This window comes from Entelurus aequoreus, linkage group LG11, assembly GCF_033978785.1.
Source record: "Entelurus aequoreus isolate RoL-2023_Sb linkage group LG11, RoL_Eaeq_v1.1, whole genome shotgun sequence".
Taxonomy (NCBI): Eukaryota; Metazoa; Chordata; class Actinopteri; order Syngnathiformes; family Syngnathidae; genus Entelurus; species Entelurus aequoreus.
The window spans coordinates 37,803,654-37,821,964 of NC_084741.1; the positions used below are offsets into that span (position 1 = coordinate 37,803,654).

An 18,311-nucleotide genomic window follows, 5' to 3' on the forward strand; every position below is an offset into this window, starting at 1 on the left:
AGAAGCCACCCTGACTGTAAACGGTAAGCTTCCTGTTTCAATGTACTCATCCGACTGGTTAGTGTTTAGGTCAGAATGTTTTTATCTCATGTTTCTGTCTGCTTTCTTCTCTCCAGGCCCACCTATTATCACAGCAGAGACAACACAGCATGCAGTCAAGCACTCCAAGGGCAAGCTGGAGTGCCGGGTGGGAAGCAGCCCGCCGCCTTATAAGATTGTAAGTCTTATTAGCGCTCATGTTTGGATGATTACATAGTCTTCCCCCCCGCACTGAAGCCGTGAGAGGGGAGTGTTACCCCTGACCTCACCTTCACACCATGATATATGCAGCCCACTAGTAAACACATATTCAGCGGTGTAATTGCACAGGCACTAAATGAAGCGATAGAGGAGTCGGGGGAGCTGTGGGAGACGGGCTTCCTACTGGTTTCAGCCAAACTGCATTCAATTAGTGGCCCTAGAGGCATCACCCTGCTGACCCTGTTGAACCGTTGAATGTATGCTGGGCTGAGAGAGGATAATTAGGGTGTGAGAGGAGCAGAGAGACAGACAGGTGGTGGTTAACTCACCTGCAGGGCACATGTGGGAGGTGCTGAAACACAAACTGGCTCAGCTTTGCTGTGCTTTAGAGGTTGGCAGAAAGACAGCAGAAAGGAATATGGATCAGGTTGTACACAGTACAAAATGATTTACCATCGTTGTCTTACCATCCCCACAGGTATGGTCGTTTGGAGACATCAGCCTTTCCTCCGGTTCCTCTGGTCGTTACTCGGTGCAGACCGTGACCAGCGACCAAGGAGTCGTGTCTTCTCTGGTGCTGTCCGAGGCGCTGGCGCCGGATTTTGAGCTGCGCTACAACTGTACTGCTTGGAACAACTTTGGCACTGGCACCGCCTTGGTCGCCCTGAAGGAGCAAGGTAAGAACTGGCAGGAAGAGTTGGACTTTGGGTTGAGCGATATAAAACTTTTAAAGCTATTGTTATATCATGATAATGCAGGTTGATGACACATTCTCGCTGTGTCTTAACAAATTTGACGGTGACAAGTGAAGAAACAGGTCTGCAGCATTCGAGCTAGCGTTCCCCCACAGTGCAAAGACACTTCTAAATCAGTAATCCTCTATTCCATGGTGGCAAATAATCTACGTATTTTACAAGTAGCACGCCATATACATACAGTATATGGGGGGTATATTTTGTAGTATTTCAAGTATTTCTTACACACACGTGTGTGTGTGTGTGTGTGTGTGTGTGTGTGTGTGTGTGTGTGTGTGTGTGTGTGTGTGTGTGTGTGTGTGTGTGTGTGTGTGTGTGTGTGTATATGACGTGGCGAAGTTGGTAGAGTGGCCGTGCCAGCAATCGGAGGGTTGCTGGTTACTGGGGTTCAATCCCCACCTTCTACCATCCTAGTCACGTCCGTTGTGTCGTTGGGCAAGACACTTCACCCTTGCTCCTGATGGCTGCTGGTTAGCGCCTTGCATGGCAGCTCCCTCCATCAGTGTGTGAATGTGTGTGTGAATGGATGAATGTGGAAATAGTGTCAAAGCGCTTTGAGTACCTTGAAGGTAGAAAAGCGCTATACAAGTACAACCCATTTATCATTTATTTATTTATTTATTTATATATATATATGTATATATATATGTATATATATATATATATATATATATATATATATATATATATATATATATATATATATATATATATATATATATACATACATATATATATATATATATACATATATATATATATCCATCCATCCATCCATTTTCTACCGCTTATTCCCTTCGGGGTCGCGGGGGGCGCTGGAGCCTATCTCAGCTACAATCGGGCGGGAGGCGGGGTACACCCTGGACAAGTCGCCACCTCCACAGTATATATATATATATATATATATATATACATATATTTATATATATATATATATATACACACACACATATATATGTATGTATGTATATATATATATATATATATATACACATATTTATATGTATATATATATACACACACACACACACACACACACACACACACACACACACACATACATACATACGTGTGTGTAAGAAATACTTGAAATACTACAAAATATACCCCCCATATACTGTATGTATATATATATATATATATATATATATATACACACACATATATATAGTACAGTACACAGTAATGAAAACTCAGTTCTACTAACTATACTGTACTTGCTGCTTACTTAAAAAAAAAAAAAACACTTACCTTTCACTATTTGAGTAGCCTTTGTTCTGCCATTTGCATACTGGCGAGTGATCTCTGAATCCGGGAACATATCCTTCATGGATTTGTTGAAAACATCCGCAAATGAGAACGAGATGTTGCTTGCAGCTATCAGCATAGCCATCTTCGTCTCGGCATATGTTACACCCTCAGGTCTCCATTTAGCGAGGTGGCCTATAATACTGGGCTGTGACCGGTGCTGCGTTGCCGCCGCCTTGTGCTTCTCTGACCGTTCATGAGTGACTATATCCATTAGGCCACCGAGTTCAATGGAGAAGTCTGATCTACAAAATCTGCAGGCAGCATACCCCTACCCCTTCGAACTGTCCTGGATGAACTGAAATTCTTGTTTCCAATTATTTTGGAACTTGCATTTTTCGGATTATAAGTCGCAGTTTTTTTCATAGTGCGACATATACTCCGGAGCGACTTATGTGTGAAATTATTAACACATTACCGTAAAATATCAAATAATATTATTTATCTCATTCGCGTAAGAGACGAAGCAAATGTCCGCAATCGTCACACACACGTCAGCAATCGTCACACACGTCAACCAATAAGAATTCGGCGGGGGCGGGTCATGGCAGAAGTGCATTGTGCGTCATGGCAGAAATGCATTGTGGGTCATGGAATGGTAACTGCTGCTACATTCGTAGCTATTAAAATTGATTATTTCAACATTGGCGGTAACTTATAAAAACTGAGAAGGGCTGAACTAAAATGGCACCGAAAAGGAAATCATATAAAGTTAAAGTACCAATGATTGTCACACACACACTAGGTGTGGTGAAATTTGTCCTCTGCATTTGACCCATCCCCTTGATCACCCCCTGGGAGGTGAGGGGAGCAGTGGGTAGCAGCTGTGCCGCGCCCGGGAATATACTGCAGATTACAAGCCGGACGTAGTGAAATATGCAGCAGAGAACGGCGTTGAGCAGCAGAAATAAAGGACATACCAGTGGCGACACCGGGGAGGAAGATTTCATCGGATTTAGCGATCGGGAGTGACAGATTGTTTGGTAAACGTATAGCATGTTCTATATGTTATAGTTATTTGAATGACTCTTGCCATGATGTGTTACGTTAACATACAAGGCACGTTCTCATTTGGTTATTTGTGCGTCATATAACGTACACTTACTCAGCCTGTTGTTCACTATTTTTATTTATTTTAAATTGCCTTTCAAATGTCTATTCTTGGTGTTGGATTTTATCAAATAAATTTCTTATACTCCAGTGCGACGTATATATGTTTTTTTCCTTCTTTATTGTGCATTTTCTGCCGGTGCGACGTATACTCCGGAGCGACTCATATTCCGAAAAATACGGTACTTCTTCTTCTTAGTCGTCGTCACCATGACTGTCTCTTCTTCGTTCTTCTGCTTCGTCTCCTTCTTGTTGTGTACTCTCCAAAAGCCGTAGATGTTCTAACGTGACTGGGCCGGCACGCTGTTTATTTGGAGGAAAAGCGGACGTGACGACAGGCTGTCCTCACTCAGGTCCTATAAGGCACGCGCCCAATATTGTTGTCCGGCTGGAAATCGGGAGAAATTTGGGAGAATGGTTGTCCTGGGAGATTTTCGGGAGAGGCACTGAAATTCGGGAGTCTCCCGGAAAATTTGTGAGGGTTGGCTAGTATGTCTTAAGGCCCTGTCTACATTAAAGGCCTACTGAAATGAAATGTTTTTATTTAAACGGGGATAGCAGATCCATTCTATGTGTCATACTTCATCATTTTGCGATATTGCCATATTTTTGCTGAAAGGATTTAGTAGAGAACATCGACAATAAAGTTTGCAACTTTTGGTCGGTGATAAAAAAGCCTTGCCTGTACCGGAAGTAGCGTGACGTCGCAGGTTGAAGGGCTCCTCACATTTCCCCATTGTTTACACCAGCAGCGAGAGAGATTCGGACCGAGAAAGCGACGATTACCTCATTAATTTGAGCCAGGATGAAAGATTCGTGGATGAGGAACGTAAGAGTGAAGGACTAGAGTGCAGTGCAGGACGTATCTTTTTTCGCTCTGACCGTAACTTAGGTACAAGGGCTCATTGGATTCCACACGTTCTCCTTTTTCTATTGTGGATCACAGATTTGTATTTTAAACCACCTCGGATACTTTATCCTCTTGAAAATGAGAGTAGAGAATGCGAAATGGACATTCAAAGTGACTTTTATCTCCACGACAATACATCGGCGAAGCACTTTAGCTACGGAGCTAACGTGATAGCATCGGGCTTAACTGCAGATAGAAACAAAAGAAATAAACCCCTGACTGGAAGGGTAGACAGAAAATCAACAATACTATTAAACCATGGACCTGTAACTACACGGTTAATGCTTTCCAGCCTGGCGAAGCTTAACAATGCTGTTGCTAATGACGTCATTGAAGCTAACTTAGCTACGGGACCTCACAGAGCTATGCTAAAAACATTAGCTATCCACCTACGTCAGCCTTCATCTGCTCATCAACACCCGTGCTCACCTGCGTTCCAGCAATCGACGGAGCGACGAAGGACTTCACCCGATCATCGATGCGGTCGGCGGCTAGCGTCGGATAGCGCGTCTGCTATCCAAGTCAAAGTCCTCCTGGTTGTGTTGCTGCAGCCAGCCGCTAATACACCGATCCCACCTACAGCTTTCTTCTTTGCAGTCTCCATTGTTCATTAAACAAATTGCAAAAGATTCACCAACACAGATGTCCAGAATACTGTGGAATTTTGCGATGAAAACGGAGCTTTTTGTATTGGATACAATGGTATCTGAATACTTCCTTTTGACGTCACGTGCATACGTCATCGTACATAGACGTTTTCAACCGGAAGTTTCGCGGGAAATTTAAAATTGCACTTTATAAGTTAACCCGGCCGTATTGGCATGTGTTGCAATGTTAAGATTTCATCATTGATATATAAACTATCAGACTGCGTGTTCGGTAGTAGTGGGTTTCAGTAGGCCTTTAAGCCGGATAACTCCTCAAACGAATAATTATTCAGCCTAAGCCCAGTATCAGCCAAACTAACCCATCGTTTAAGGTCCCCCTCCTTGGATAATTTTTTACACGGGTAAGTGCGCCGTGTATTTCTTGAATCTCCGGCTCTTAGCTTTGTATGTTCTCATCGATCGTTTACAAACTGAGTCCGGAGAGGAAGTGACGCCAGAAAGACCACGCCCCACACAGGAAGTGACGCGCCACAGCCAGCTTCATAACAGACGCTTGTGGAAATCACACATGAATACTTTAATAGGAGGAAACGTACGATTGCAGCTATTACGGATACAACACATCTCAGACTGTAACATAGCAATGTTGAGCGACGGTTTTGGATAAGGCCTGGAAGAACGGCAGCCTGGTGGGATATGTTTGTCAACGAGTGTGTTGTGCCAGAGGAACGGCAAGAGAACTTTCGAATGTCCAGGTCAGCTGTGATTCTACTTAGCGAAAAACTTTGTCCATTTGTCGAAGGAGAGACAACAAGAATGCAGGTTCCCGTGGACGGGGGAGTACTACGGAAAACTGTGAATACATTTGGACTGGCAAAGCAGACTGTCAGTTATTGTCCGCGATGTATGTCGGAGCGATTACTCAACGCCTAGTTTGGTACTCCATAACTATCGTGAAACCATGAAGTTGTTGCGGCCGTCAAGTATGACCGCCAATTTCAGCCTACAAGCACAGTGTCCTGACTAGATATCTAGATCCCTAGATTGTTATAAAATTTTCTTTATCACATAGTTTACTTTCACACGTCCATTAAAGATATGATTCATGTATGATGGCCCAGGTGTGATTCACTACAATAGTCTAACAGCTGCTGATGGTGAGGCAAGCAAGGTTTACAGTTAAGAGAAATGTGGCAATAGTCTACATTGAAACACAGGGTAAGAATACACTTCCAGGTCAGAGGTCATTGTGACGCGCACATTTTTTTTTCGCGCATGCGTACTAGGTCGCGTTGCGTCGGCGGACGGAGGGGGTTTTTAACGGTGGCATTGTGTGTGTGTGTGTGTGTTTGGACACGGATAAGGTTAGGTGGGATATAGCCTGGATAACCTTAGTGGGCTTTTGTGACTTTATGGGCTGCTTTTAATACTTTTTGAATCTGCACTGCAACCACAGAATTTCTTCATTGTGGGATATATACCGGTACAATCTTTATAAAGCAATTCCATGATTCGTACTTGAAGATGCCGATGTACAAAAAAAAAAAAGTCAATCAATGGCAATCTCAGAATGTTCTTCTTCTGTTGGAAAGCTGAACTCCTGTTCGTTCGATTTTTTTTCAACTAATTGAGTTTGAATCAACGGCACCCGAGTGCTCTTTTTTGCTTTCAAAAGGCAATTTATCAGCTTTTTATCAAACAATAATTGACTGTCTTAACTAAGCAATTACCAAAACATAAACTCTTCTATTGAAGAGTTTTTCGCAGAAAACATAATGAGTCTCAATCCTCCTGCAAGGAGGCCCAGATTAGGTAAACGCAGAACTCCTGCCTCTCCTTATCTTAATTATATTCCCCTAATCGATATGATTCAATCAGCAGATGGTTAGCTTTAATGAATATGTTTGCCCTATAACATAGATATTGATCAAGGACAAAAGTCAATTAGATGGAGTCATGCGTTTTAGGTTAGACTGATATTCTCTATCAGCGTCTCTCTGGCTGTATTCCACTGAAGTGATCCTAAAATTACATTGGAATGCCGCTGCCAGTGGAAGCCTTTGTTGCGGCAGGCACCAAAAATAAGGTCCTCTCCGGCAATTTACATCACTGTAGAAGAGTGGGGTCTCCGGGGAAATGGGCATCGGGATCTCCTGGAATCTCTAATGAGATTACAGTCTTTTGCTTCATTGCATGTCAGGCCTTGTTTGTTGGCAAAGATTAGAGACAATCGTCAGGCTGTGTGATGCACAATCACTATGAGCAGGTCTCGGTTAACTACGCGTACATTAGACCAGGGCTTTCCTAACCTTTTTGACCTCATGGGCCAACTTTTCCAATACAGAGAGGCCCGGGTCCCACTCAGATGTTAGCTTTTAATCAGTAATCTTACTTCTGATTAGGGTTGGGTATCGTTTGAATTCGAACGATTCCGATTCTTTGTTTCGATTCCGATTCCTGACGATTCTCGGTTCCGATTCTTCTTGTACCATGCCGGGATCAATGTGTTTGACAGGTAGTCCCTGGAAGGTGGTATGTATTTTGGGTTGAGAGTTTTCACCATATCCCTGCAAACATAAACAAACATGTAATGTTGCTGTTACTGTTTAGCCCAGTATCAAATAGCTTAGCTCTAACATTATTGCTTAACTAACCTAAATGTTGGAGATTCCACCTCTGAAAAGGGATGCAGTCTTTTGACTATGTGTGCAGTGACCTTTCTGTGGCACTCTTCCGTCTGTGGCACCGACATCTTCCCCATTGCCGCTACGGTGAACGGAGTACGCTGAGCACATCGCGGAGCCTGGCTAGCAGGTTGTAAATTGTCTATGAAAAAATATGCGGGCTAATTTGTTAGCTGCCTCGACGTTGGCGCAAAACACATTACTTATTGCATATATATTGTTTTACTTACCGGATTCGGACTGTAATGCAGTCACCGAGGTGCCAGGCTGGGCGTCGAAGCCAGAGGAAGAGGCACAGGAGGACGGTCTGCGCAGCGCGTCGAAGACGGGACACGCATTTATTTGTACTCGGAGGTGCTTCATCATGTTCGACGTGCACCCTCCTAAGCATGAAACAGTCCTGTCGCACGTGTTACATTTCGCAGATATTTCATTTTTTTTAGTAAAATAAAGCCACACTTCGACCGCCGACGCCCGCTATCCATGCTTGACTGACTCGCTCGGCTACATAGGCTCGGCTATGCTAACACTTACGGCGGTGGGCGCTTCTTCGTTGGTGTTTAGCGGCTTCTTCTTCCGGTCGGCGGACTTATTCTTTTTTTCCGGTCGGCGGACTGGGTATCGAAACTAGGAATCGAAATTTAAACTTTTGAACGATTCCGGGAGAATCGGAAAGTTAGTCCCGATTCCAATCGATACTCGATACCCAACCCTACTCCTGATTTCAATTGTATTGTCTACAACCTTGTCAAAATGATATGATCACAAAGATTAATGATTTAACACATAAACCTTGGGTTTAGGTCAGGCTGATTAGAAAAATAAGTACTAACCAAATATACTGCATAAGAAGGAGCTCGTAAATAACCGACAACTTTTTTTAAAAATACGTTTTTTAAACATACAATTATGCTGTGCTAAAATACATGGAACTACATTAATAATTAATATGTTTCTTAACTGAACTGTCAGTAAAATTAAAGTGCAAATGAATATACAGCTTCACCACTTCAGTCATAAATTTTGGGCTTAAAAAAAACTTCTCTATGACTTTAGCTCCAAACTTCTTCTGTTTGATTGACATTGTCATTAAAACCCTCAACAACCAGCTTCCTGGTTGCAGCCAGAAACTTAAAACAAGACTCACCAACATCAGCATCAAGGAGGGTGACTCCCTCATTACAGACAAAATGGAGGTAGCTAGCAGACTTAACATCTTTTTCACCAGCATAGCCGCAACCCTTGTCAACAAGCTGTCCCACCACTCTGGTCGCTTTGGTGTAGAACACATTAAAGCCTTCTACAGAAAGCTAGGAGTATCCAACGATGATTTCAAATTAGAAATGGTCACAGCTGATGAGGTGTTTAAAAAATTGAGCGCGCTCCACCCGAACAAGGCCACCGGCCTTGATAATATTCCCTCCAGATTCCTCAGGGACTCTGCCTTCATCATTGCCCCGATCATCACGCACATAATAAACCTATCAATTACACAAGGCGAAGTACCAAAAGATTTTAAGATTGCAAGAGTAACTCCCCTCTTTAAAAAAGGAAGCAAATTGGAACCTGGCAACTACCGACCTGTTTCTATTCTCAGTTCCATTTCGAAAGTAATGGAAAAAATTGTTTATGAACAGGTCGATAGTTACCTTGCCACTAATAAACTCATGTACAAATTCCAATCCGGCTTCAGAACTAACCACTCCACTGACACATGCCTTCTCTATCTGACCGACCACATCAAACATGAGGTGGACGCGGGCAAATACTGCGGCATGGTCATGCTGGACCTTCAGAAGGCCTTTGACACCGTTAACCACGCTATACTGTTGGATAAGCTCAGAGCAATCGGATTTAACAAAAACTCATGGAGCTGGATGAAATCTTACTTGGAGGGGAGGGAGCAGGTGGTAGAGGTGAACGGCACCGTGTCCCCCCCCCCCTCTCGGTGAGCTGTGGAGTCCCCCAAGGCAGTATATTGGGACCTTTACTGTTCCTAATATACATAAACGACATGTCATCGGCATGCGACTGTGAATTGTTTTTGTTTGCGGATGACTCTGCCTTGCTGGTATCCGGCAAGGACAAGTCACAGGTGGAGAAAATCCTCAGTGCTGAGCTCTGTAGAACTTGCACCTGGCTCGCTGACAACAAGCTATCCATACACTTGGGTAAAACAGAATCCATCCTGTTTGGGTCCTACATCAACCTCAAGAAAGTCAATGACTTCACCATAAAAGTGGGTGACATTGTTATCACAAGGAAAGATGAGGTCACCTACCTAGGTTCCATTCTAGAGGCTAACCTTTCCTGTGATAAAATGGCAACCAAGGTAATCAAAAAGGTTAACCAACGAACGAGATTTCTCTACATAATCTCCTCTCTGGTCAACAAAAGCACCTTGAGGATTCTGGCGGGAACTCTCGTTCAACCCTTTTTCGATTACGCATGCACCTCCTGGTACCCTAGCACCTCTAAAACCCTCAAATCTAAACTCCAAACATCTCAGAACAAGCTAGTCAGGTTACTGCTGGACCTCCACCCCAGATCCCACCTCACTCCTACCCACTTCTCTAAAGTGGGCTGGCTCAAGGTGGAGGACAGAGTTAAACAACTAGCACTGAGCCTAGTCTATAAAATCCGCTACACCTCCCTGATACCGAAGTACATGTCAAACTACTTCCTTAACGTAAATGACCGCCATAACCACAACACCAGGGGGAGCTCCACTAACCACGTTAAACCCAGATTCCGAACTAACAAAGTTCTTAACTCATTCTCTTTCTATGCCACATCAGTGTGGAATGCGCTCCCAACAGGTATAAAAGAAAGGGCATCTCTATCCTCCTTCAAAACCGCAATAAAAGTTCACCTCCAGGCAGCTACAACCCTAAACTAACACCCTCCCCGGATTGCTAACAATCAAATGTAAACAATCAAATGCAGATACTTTTTCTAATGCCTTCTGATCTCTCTCTTTCTCTCTCTCTCTCTATGTCCACTACTTGATGTCCATATCCTACCCCCCCTTCCCCTCCCCTCCACACCCCTGATTGTAAATAATGTAAATAATTCATTGTGATTATCTTGTGTGATGACTGTATTATGATGATAGTATATATGATAGTATATATCTGTATCATGAATCAATTTAAGTGGACCCCGACTTAAACAAGTTGAAAAACTTATTCGGGTGTTACCATTTAGTGGTCAATTGTACGGAATATGTACTTCACTGTGCAACCTACTAATAAAAGTCTCAATCAATCCATCAATCAATGCCACAAGTGGTGGATAAGTGTATTACAACTGAGTACCGCTGCGGCCCATACGGACCATATATTTTTTGGCGGCCCTGTAGAGCAGTGGTCCCCAACCACCGGGCCGCGGCCCGGTTCCGGTCCGTGGATTGATTGGTACCGGGCCGCACAAGAAATTTCTACAAAAAAAAACAAAACTTTTTATTTTTTATTAAATCAACATAAAAAACACAAGATACACTTACAATTAGTGCACCAACCCAAAAAACCTCCCTCCCCCATTTACACTCATTCACAGTCATTCGCACAAAAGGGTTGTTTCTTTCTGTTATTAATATTTCTGGTTCCTACATTATATATCAATATAGATCAATACAGTCTGCAGGGATACAGTCCGTAAGCACACATAATTGTATTTTTACATGACAAAAAAAAATAAAAAATTTAAATAATAATAATATACCATACAACCCCCAACCCCCGGTCAGTGGGACACATTTTCAAACGTTGACCGGTCCGCAGTTACAAAAAGGTTGGGGACCACTGCTGTAGAGAGGGCGTTCGCACCCAAACAATGTGCCCTGGCCTTATGGTTATAAAACACCGTTTTCGACGGTAAAAGTGCTGACATCTCAGGGATTAATTAGCAAAACAAACCAAGACAAAACCTAGACTTTTTGTGGCTCTTTAATGTGTGTGTAACACGCTAGGCGACCAGGGGCTATAGCGCTTATGCAGCCTAGTGAGTATTGTAATACAGTTGTCCTTTGTCACGCCGCAATTTGAAGATTATGCCTTGTAAGGGTAACTATGTGGTGTTCTATCATGTCTAGAGGGCTTTCTTAATGTTAAAAAACGTATTTAGAAAGCCACCATAATGACCACCATTAAAATACAGTAGCTTAGTAGGCCCAAGTAATCATTAAAACAAAGCAGGATTTTTATTTAGAATATTTTTGGCCACTGTAGCATTACACACAGTCTGAACAATAACACTGTTTAAATATAGGAAATTAAAACACTGTACCTTAATAATGAATTACATAACATAAGTTTTAAATAGAGATGTCCGATAATGGCTTTTTTGCCGATATCCGATATTCCGATATTGTCCAACTCTTAATTACCGATTCCGATATCAACTGACACCGATATATACAGTCGTGGAATTAACACATCATTATGCCTAATTTTGTTGTGATGCCCCGCTGGATGCATTAAACAATGTAACAAGATTTTCCAAAATAAATCAACTCAAGTTATGGAAAAAAATGCCAACATGGCACTGCCATATTTATTATTGAAGTCACAAAGTGCATTATTTTTTATAACATGCATCAAAACAGCAGCTTGGAATTCGGGTGGGCCGGGCGGGGGTTAGTTGGTAGCGGGGGTGTATATTGTAGTGTCCCAGAAGAGTTAGTCCTGCAAGGGCTTCTGGGTATTTGTTCTGTTGTGTTACGGTGCGGATGTTCTCCCGAAATGGGTTTGTCATTCTGGTTTGGTGTGGGCATACTTGCCAAACTTGAGACCTCCGATTTCGGGAGGTGGGGGGTGGGGGGCGTGTTCAGGGGTGGGGCGTTGGGTGTGGTTGGGGGCGTGGTTAAGAGGGGAGGAGTATATATTTACAGCTAGAATTCACCAAGTCAAGTATTTCATATAATTATATATATATAAGAAATACTTGACTTTCAGTGAATTCTAGCTATATATATATATTTATTTTATTATATATATATATATATATAAATAAAATAAATACTTGAATTTCAGTGTTCATTTATTTACACATTCACACACATAGCACTCATCAACTCATTGTTGAGTTAAGGGTTGAATTGTCCATCCTTGTTGTATTCTCTGTCACTATTTTTCTAACCATGCTGAACACCCTCTCTGATGATGCATTGCTGTGTGGCACGCACAAAAGTGCCTTCATCAAATGCACCAGAGTCTGGAATCTTCCATCTCTCCCTAGCATGGCCCAAAACTGGTCAATCTTTGCCTCCTGAGGAAGATCTTCATTGAACTTGAACGCATCATAATTAAATTATCCCCTCAACTCCCCCAAATGGATTAACTCGCTGGAATAAAAAAGACAATATAACATACATCCATAAACGTGGACGCATGTGAAAAAGTGCAATATATTTATCTGTACAGTAATCTATTTATTTATATATATTTATTTATTTTATATATATATATTTATTTATTTATATATGCACCTTATTGCTTTTTTATCCTGCACTACCATGAGCTTATGTAACGAAATTTCGTTCTTATCTGTACTGTAAAGTTCAAATTTGAATGACAATAAAAAGGAAGTGTAAGTCTAAGATCTTCACTGCCAAGCACTTGGTAGTCCACTACTTCTTCCCGGAGGCTATCCAGGTCCAATCGCAGCTGCGGCTTGGAACTTCCAAGCTATTTCTTCACCTTACTCTGTGTCGCCACTGCTGTATCTTCCTCGTTCTTCTGCTTCGTCTCCTTGTTGTGTGCGCAAGTTGTGCACTGCACTCTCTAAAAGCCGCAGATGTTATTGTCACATATGCATGTACAGTAGATGGCAGTATTGTCCTGTTTAAGAGTGTCACAACATTGCTGTTTACGGCAGACGAACTGCTTTACGGTAGGCGAAAACGTGACTGCTGTTGTTGTGTGTTGTTACCGCGCTGGGAGGACGTTAATGAAACTGCCTAACAATAAACCCACATAAGAAACCAAGAACTTGCCCTCGATCATTCTACAGTTATAACGTGATTGGGCAGGCACGCTGTTTATATTGTGGGAAAGCGGACGTGAAAACAGACTGTCCTCAATCAGGTCCACATGGAGCTGGAGGGGGCGTGGCCTCCAGCTCCGCCTGAATTTCTGGAGATTTTCGGGAGAAAATTTGTCCCGGGAGATTTTCGGGAGAGGCGCTGAATTTCGGGAGTCTCACGGAAAATCCGGGAGGGTTGGCAAGTATGGGTGTGGGTTCACAGTGTGGCGCATATTTGTAACAGTGTTAAAGTTGTTTATACAGCCACCCTCAGTGTGACCTGTATGGCTGTTGACCAAGTATGCTTTGCATTCACCTGTGTGTGTGAAAAGACGTAGATATTATGTGATTGGTCCGACACGCAAAGGCAGTGCCTTTAAGGTTTATTGGCGCTCTGTACTTCTCCCTACGTCCGTGTACCACTCCGTACAGCGGCGTTTTAAAAAGCCATAAATTTTACTTTTTGAAACAGATACCGATAATTTCCGATATTACATTTTAAAGCATTTATCGGCCGATATTATCGGACATCTCTAGTTTTAAATTATGTAAATCTTGGGTGTACCATTAGATGGAGCCCGCGTACTACTAATCAATGCCTTAGCTCTTGAAAATATTACATTTATAATTAATCATTCCTACTTTGCCAAGCCTGGAACCAATTAACAGCAAAAAACGAGTGTTGGCGGCCAGATGTAGATTTAACTATTGGAGTGTGTGCAACAAAAATGCACTTCAAGTAAATTTATAATCAGATATTAAGAAATAATGTATCAATATTGTACAAGCTATGTAGAGATTTTTTTTTTACTGTAAATCACGTATGAACAATAAAAAATTCAGTTGAATCAATCGTCATGTGTTTATATTCCAGATAATGTCCAAAGTTGATATGAAAAGTTAATAAACTGGGTTGATAGGTTCAAGGAGAGAGAAAGTGTTGGATATCTCCTATTGCAGCAAAAACAATTCAAAACTGCTATGCCTCAGGCTCTTCAGCGTTAATTGAAAAACCAAACAAAACACAATAAATGGGCAAAAACCATGAAAAAAGTAATGTTCTTTAGACATTATATTTATAGGGAAAAGGTTAGGCTACAATATAAACTTAAATAGTACAGTCATTTTAGAAATACAGCCGTGAATCGGTCAAGACGACAGCGTTCGAAACGATGCTAAATTAGCATTTATCTCTATGAGATTTTGAATGGGCTACTTAAACTAAATTAAAACTAAAAGGACATGTTGACTCACGGCTGAAATAAAGTTTATAATTGATTTCATGAGGTCATTCCATCCATCAAAGTGGAACAACTACGTTGATGATCAGCTATTGAAGTGATCGCTCGCCATAATCATGTGTCCCCCTCCGTGGCCCTACACAACTGCATAGAGTGTTTATGCCAGGGGCCGGCTCTGGATGTCACTTTCTCTACATCTGATTAGCTTCCTCCTTTTCCTAGCAGCCACTTAACCCCACTCCATCTGTGTTCCCCTTGCAGAAGCCCCGCCTATGTTGTTAATTGTTGGTGGCTCCGTCGGCGGAGGCAGCGTCCTGCTCATTTGTGTCATCGCGCTCGTCTCTATCTGCTGCAGGCACACAGGCAAAGGTGAGCTCAACGGTCAGTATGGCCCTCGCCAGTTTTTAGCTAACAAATTGACACACATTTACGGTCAAGTTCACTCACAGGCAAACGGCTTTGTCTTTGCAGGCAAAAGGTGCACGCGCCTATCCAAGAGTGACATCAGAGTTCAAATAGTTCACAGCGACCACAATGCCACACGCGGCAATGACGACGAGGAGGACGTCAAGGAGCCGATGGTAAAAGCCTCGCGTGTAGCAAAACATCACATGGTGTTACAGAGAGTTGTTTTGTTCGAATGCAAAGCGAGGTCTTGAACACTGTGTTCATTCATGGAAATATGCGCCGTCTTCCCTCAGGCGCCAAACAGCAGCGAGTCTCCCGGGACATCTCGCACAGAACACAGCGACCTCTTGGAAGAGGAGGAGGATGAGAGATCGGACATCAAGGTAAACATGAAGAAAGTCTGCCAAATAAATCCATACGTTCATTCTTTGGATGCCAAATACTCACCAGGTATCTTTCTCTTTATGCGCCCAAGGACCCCACTAACGGCTACTACAACGTACGAGGCCATGAAGACCGCAACATCCGCAGCAGTGGCTTCTCAGAGTACGTGCCCAACCCCCGGCCCGTCTACACGCCATCACAGCTGCCCTCCCCGAGCCCCATGTACAGCCAGCACGGCACCCAGCCACGGATCTACGACTTTGCCCACCGATACGCCGCCAACACGGTCACCCAGTCTGCGTACGAGCAGCAGCCCGCCGCCCAGCAGCAACCCACTCAACCCGCCACCATTTACCCCACCGACCCACACTACAGCGGCACCGCTTACTTGCCCGCCACCTACGGCCGCGCCTTCACCAATTACGTCAAGCCCGCCTCCTACGAGAAAGTGGACGCCTTCGACCAGTCGGACCAAGGCAGCAAGGTGTCCAGCTCGTCCCGCTTCTCTTACGCCTCGTCACAAGTGTCCTCCCAGCAGTCGGACTACGGCCGACCCTCACAACGTATGCAGACGCACGTTTGACTAAACAACAAGTATCTAACACTAACAAGAACGGAGACGTTCTTAACTTTTGGACATGTCGGTGCGGGATCAAACAAAGCTGGAGATTTCAGCAGATTGTGATGTTCAGGTGGAACTTGTAATTCCAGAGTGGTATCTCTTCACGATCCAAACATCCGGAGATGTTTGCTCGGCGGACAACTCAACAGTTGACTGTGGTACAGACTAGCTGCATTCAAGAGTCTCCTTGCAGTTTTTCGCAGCCTGAGACAAACATCAGCAACAAAAAAAAAAAAGTTTCCTGCTGTTTTTGGTTGGCATGCGAAAGGAATTCGAAGCACATTTGTGTGTCCGTTATGAATAAAAGACTGCCAGAGTAACAAACTAACCTGCACAACAGTGGAATACTTTAACCTGAACTGGATACTGAAAAACAAACACCTTGGACTTGCGGACAAAATAAATAGTTTGAAGGGGGGAGCGCGAACCTTGATTTCAATTAAAGACAATGTGTGGAACAAGAAGGCCATAGAAACCCAAAGATGGTGATTATTTTACAGGGAGAAATGTGGGTACTACATTCCTTGCCCTGGTACTACACTTTTTTTTTTTACAGTGTTTTGTGACTGAGGGGGGTAAAAGTAGGGTATTACCAGAACAATCAAGTGTGGTAGTTTGGAACAAGTTGGCAATCTTGAGCTAAACTTGAATGCGGCGTCAGCATACTCGGCAGTCCTTATGTGGACGTTTTGCAACTCAATCAAACGGTCTCAAAAATGTTTACAAGACGCAGTACTACCCTGAAAAAAAATCTCTGTACAAATGGCAGAGCCCATGTTTTCTCTCTGTTGCATGCAATCAATATGTCTAGTGAAAACCTTCGCATTTAAGATCCATGTTCATTTCATGTTAAAATATCCGGGGTCTCATCTATAAGACTATGCGTAATATTCTGACTAAAAGCTAGGGTTGTGCCGATCATCTAGGAGTGGAATCGGCGTGTACCAATCACAGTACATTTTCCAATGTATTTATGGTGAGTGCTATTGACAGTTTAACAATATCAACACAATATCTATACTAGTTCCGTATTCTCTTCCTCAGTGTGAAATATTTATGTTCAGCCTCCTCCTCCAGTGATTAATTATACTTAATGATACAATAAAATGCAGTTTATTTGCCTTCATGGAGGTGTTTTTGTTAGCTTAGAGGAGAGGCTTACAGAGACACATAATTAGCTGCTAGCCGCTTATCAGCCGGGGAACTATAAACAAACAGTATCAGTCAGAGGGGATCGGCAATAGAATGCATAAAATGGGCAATGGTCATAACATACTTTTTCACGAAAATCGGCCGATACTGATCGGTACATCCCTACTAAAAGCCTTTCATTCCACTAAATAGTTGTGTTTTTATAGCTCTCATACTTTGCATTAAAAACCCAGTTTGCAACTTTTCGGCCATGTTTGGTACGAACGCAAGCTTTATAGATGAGACCTGTTGGATTCTACCTTGTGGATGTTTCAGTATGGATGCCTGTACTGCCATTTGCCGCTTGTTGCCAGGCAGCCTGACAAGAGAACAAATTACACGAAATAGTGAGGAGGCAAACATCATCGCTTGTCTTTATTTTTATATTTTATATAAGCCTTAATGTACAGCGTGTAAGCCGCTCTATTGTAAAGTATCTTTATATATTATGTATTTTGGTTGACTTCATTTGGATCCACACATTTTCTTGCTTAGTTTATCAATCATTCAATGTTTTTTTTTTGGATCACAACTAATTGCTCGTCCATTCTTTTTAAATAACGTATTAAGAATTTTATTTGCTACAAATGAGCTACCATTTGCTTGTATCTTTGTACACATATTTATATTTAAATAAAAACATTTCCGATAAAAAAAAAAAAGCAGCGCTTTGTGTGAATTCCGAGCAGCGTTAGTGGGGAGCAGCGACAAACAAAGCATCCCACGTTGCAACAATGATGAATACCTAAATTAGCAGCACTGTCTATGTTGATTTTTCGTATTCCCCCAGTGGTGCTCGGCTTTTAATGAAGACAGATGATATGGC

General features: G+C 42.6%; 1 protein-coding gene across 2 annotated transcripts in view; it reads left to right on the top strand.

Moving 5' to 3' along the window:
* kirrel3l (kirre like nephrin family adhesion molecule 3, like) overlaps positions 1-18,173 on the top strand; it is a 96,089-nt gene extending 77,916 nt beyond the window's left edge. Inside the window, exons 9-15 of one of the 2 annotated variants that reach the window (XM_062063172.1) lie at positions 1-23; positions 117-217; positions 719-917; positions 15,142-15,261; positions 15,352-15,461; positions 15,582-15,671; positions 15,764-18,173. The exon at positions 1-23 is cut by the window's left edge and continues 104 nt beyond it. In XM_062063172.1, the coding sequence (XP_061919156.1) occupies positions 1-23; positions 117-217; positions 719-917; positions 15,142-15,261; positions 15,352-15,461; positions 15,582-15,671; positions 15,764-16,255 (1,135 nt within the window). In that variant the 3' untranslated portion in view covers positions 16,256-18,173. The remainder of the gene's footprint in view (positions 24-116; positions 218-718; positions 918-15,141; positions 15,262-15,351; positions 15,462-15,581; positions 15,672-15,763) is intronic. The other variant, XM_062063174.1, reaches the window with a different exon arrangement.
* Positions 18,174-18,311: the final 138 nt, after the last annotated feature.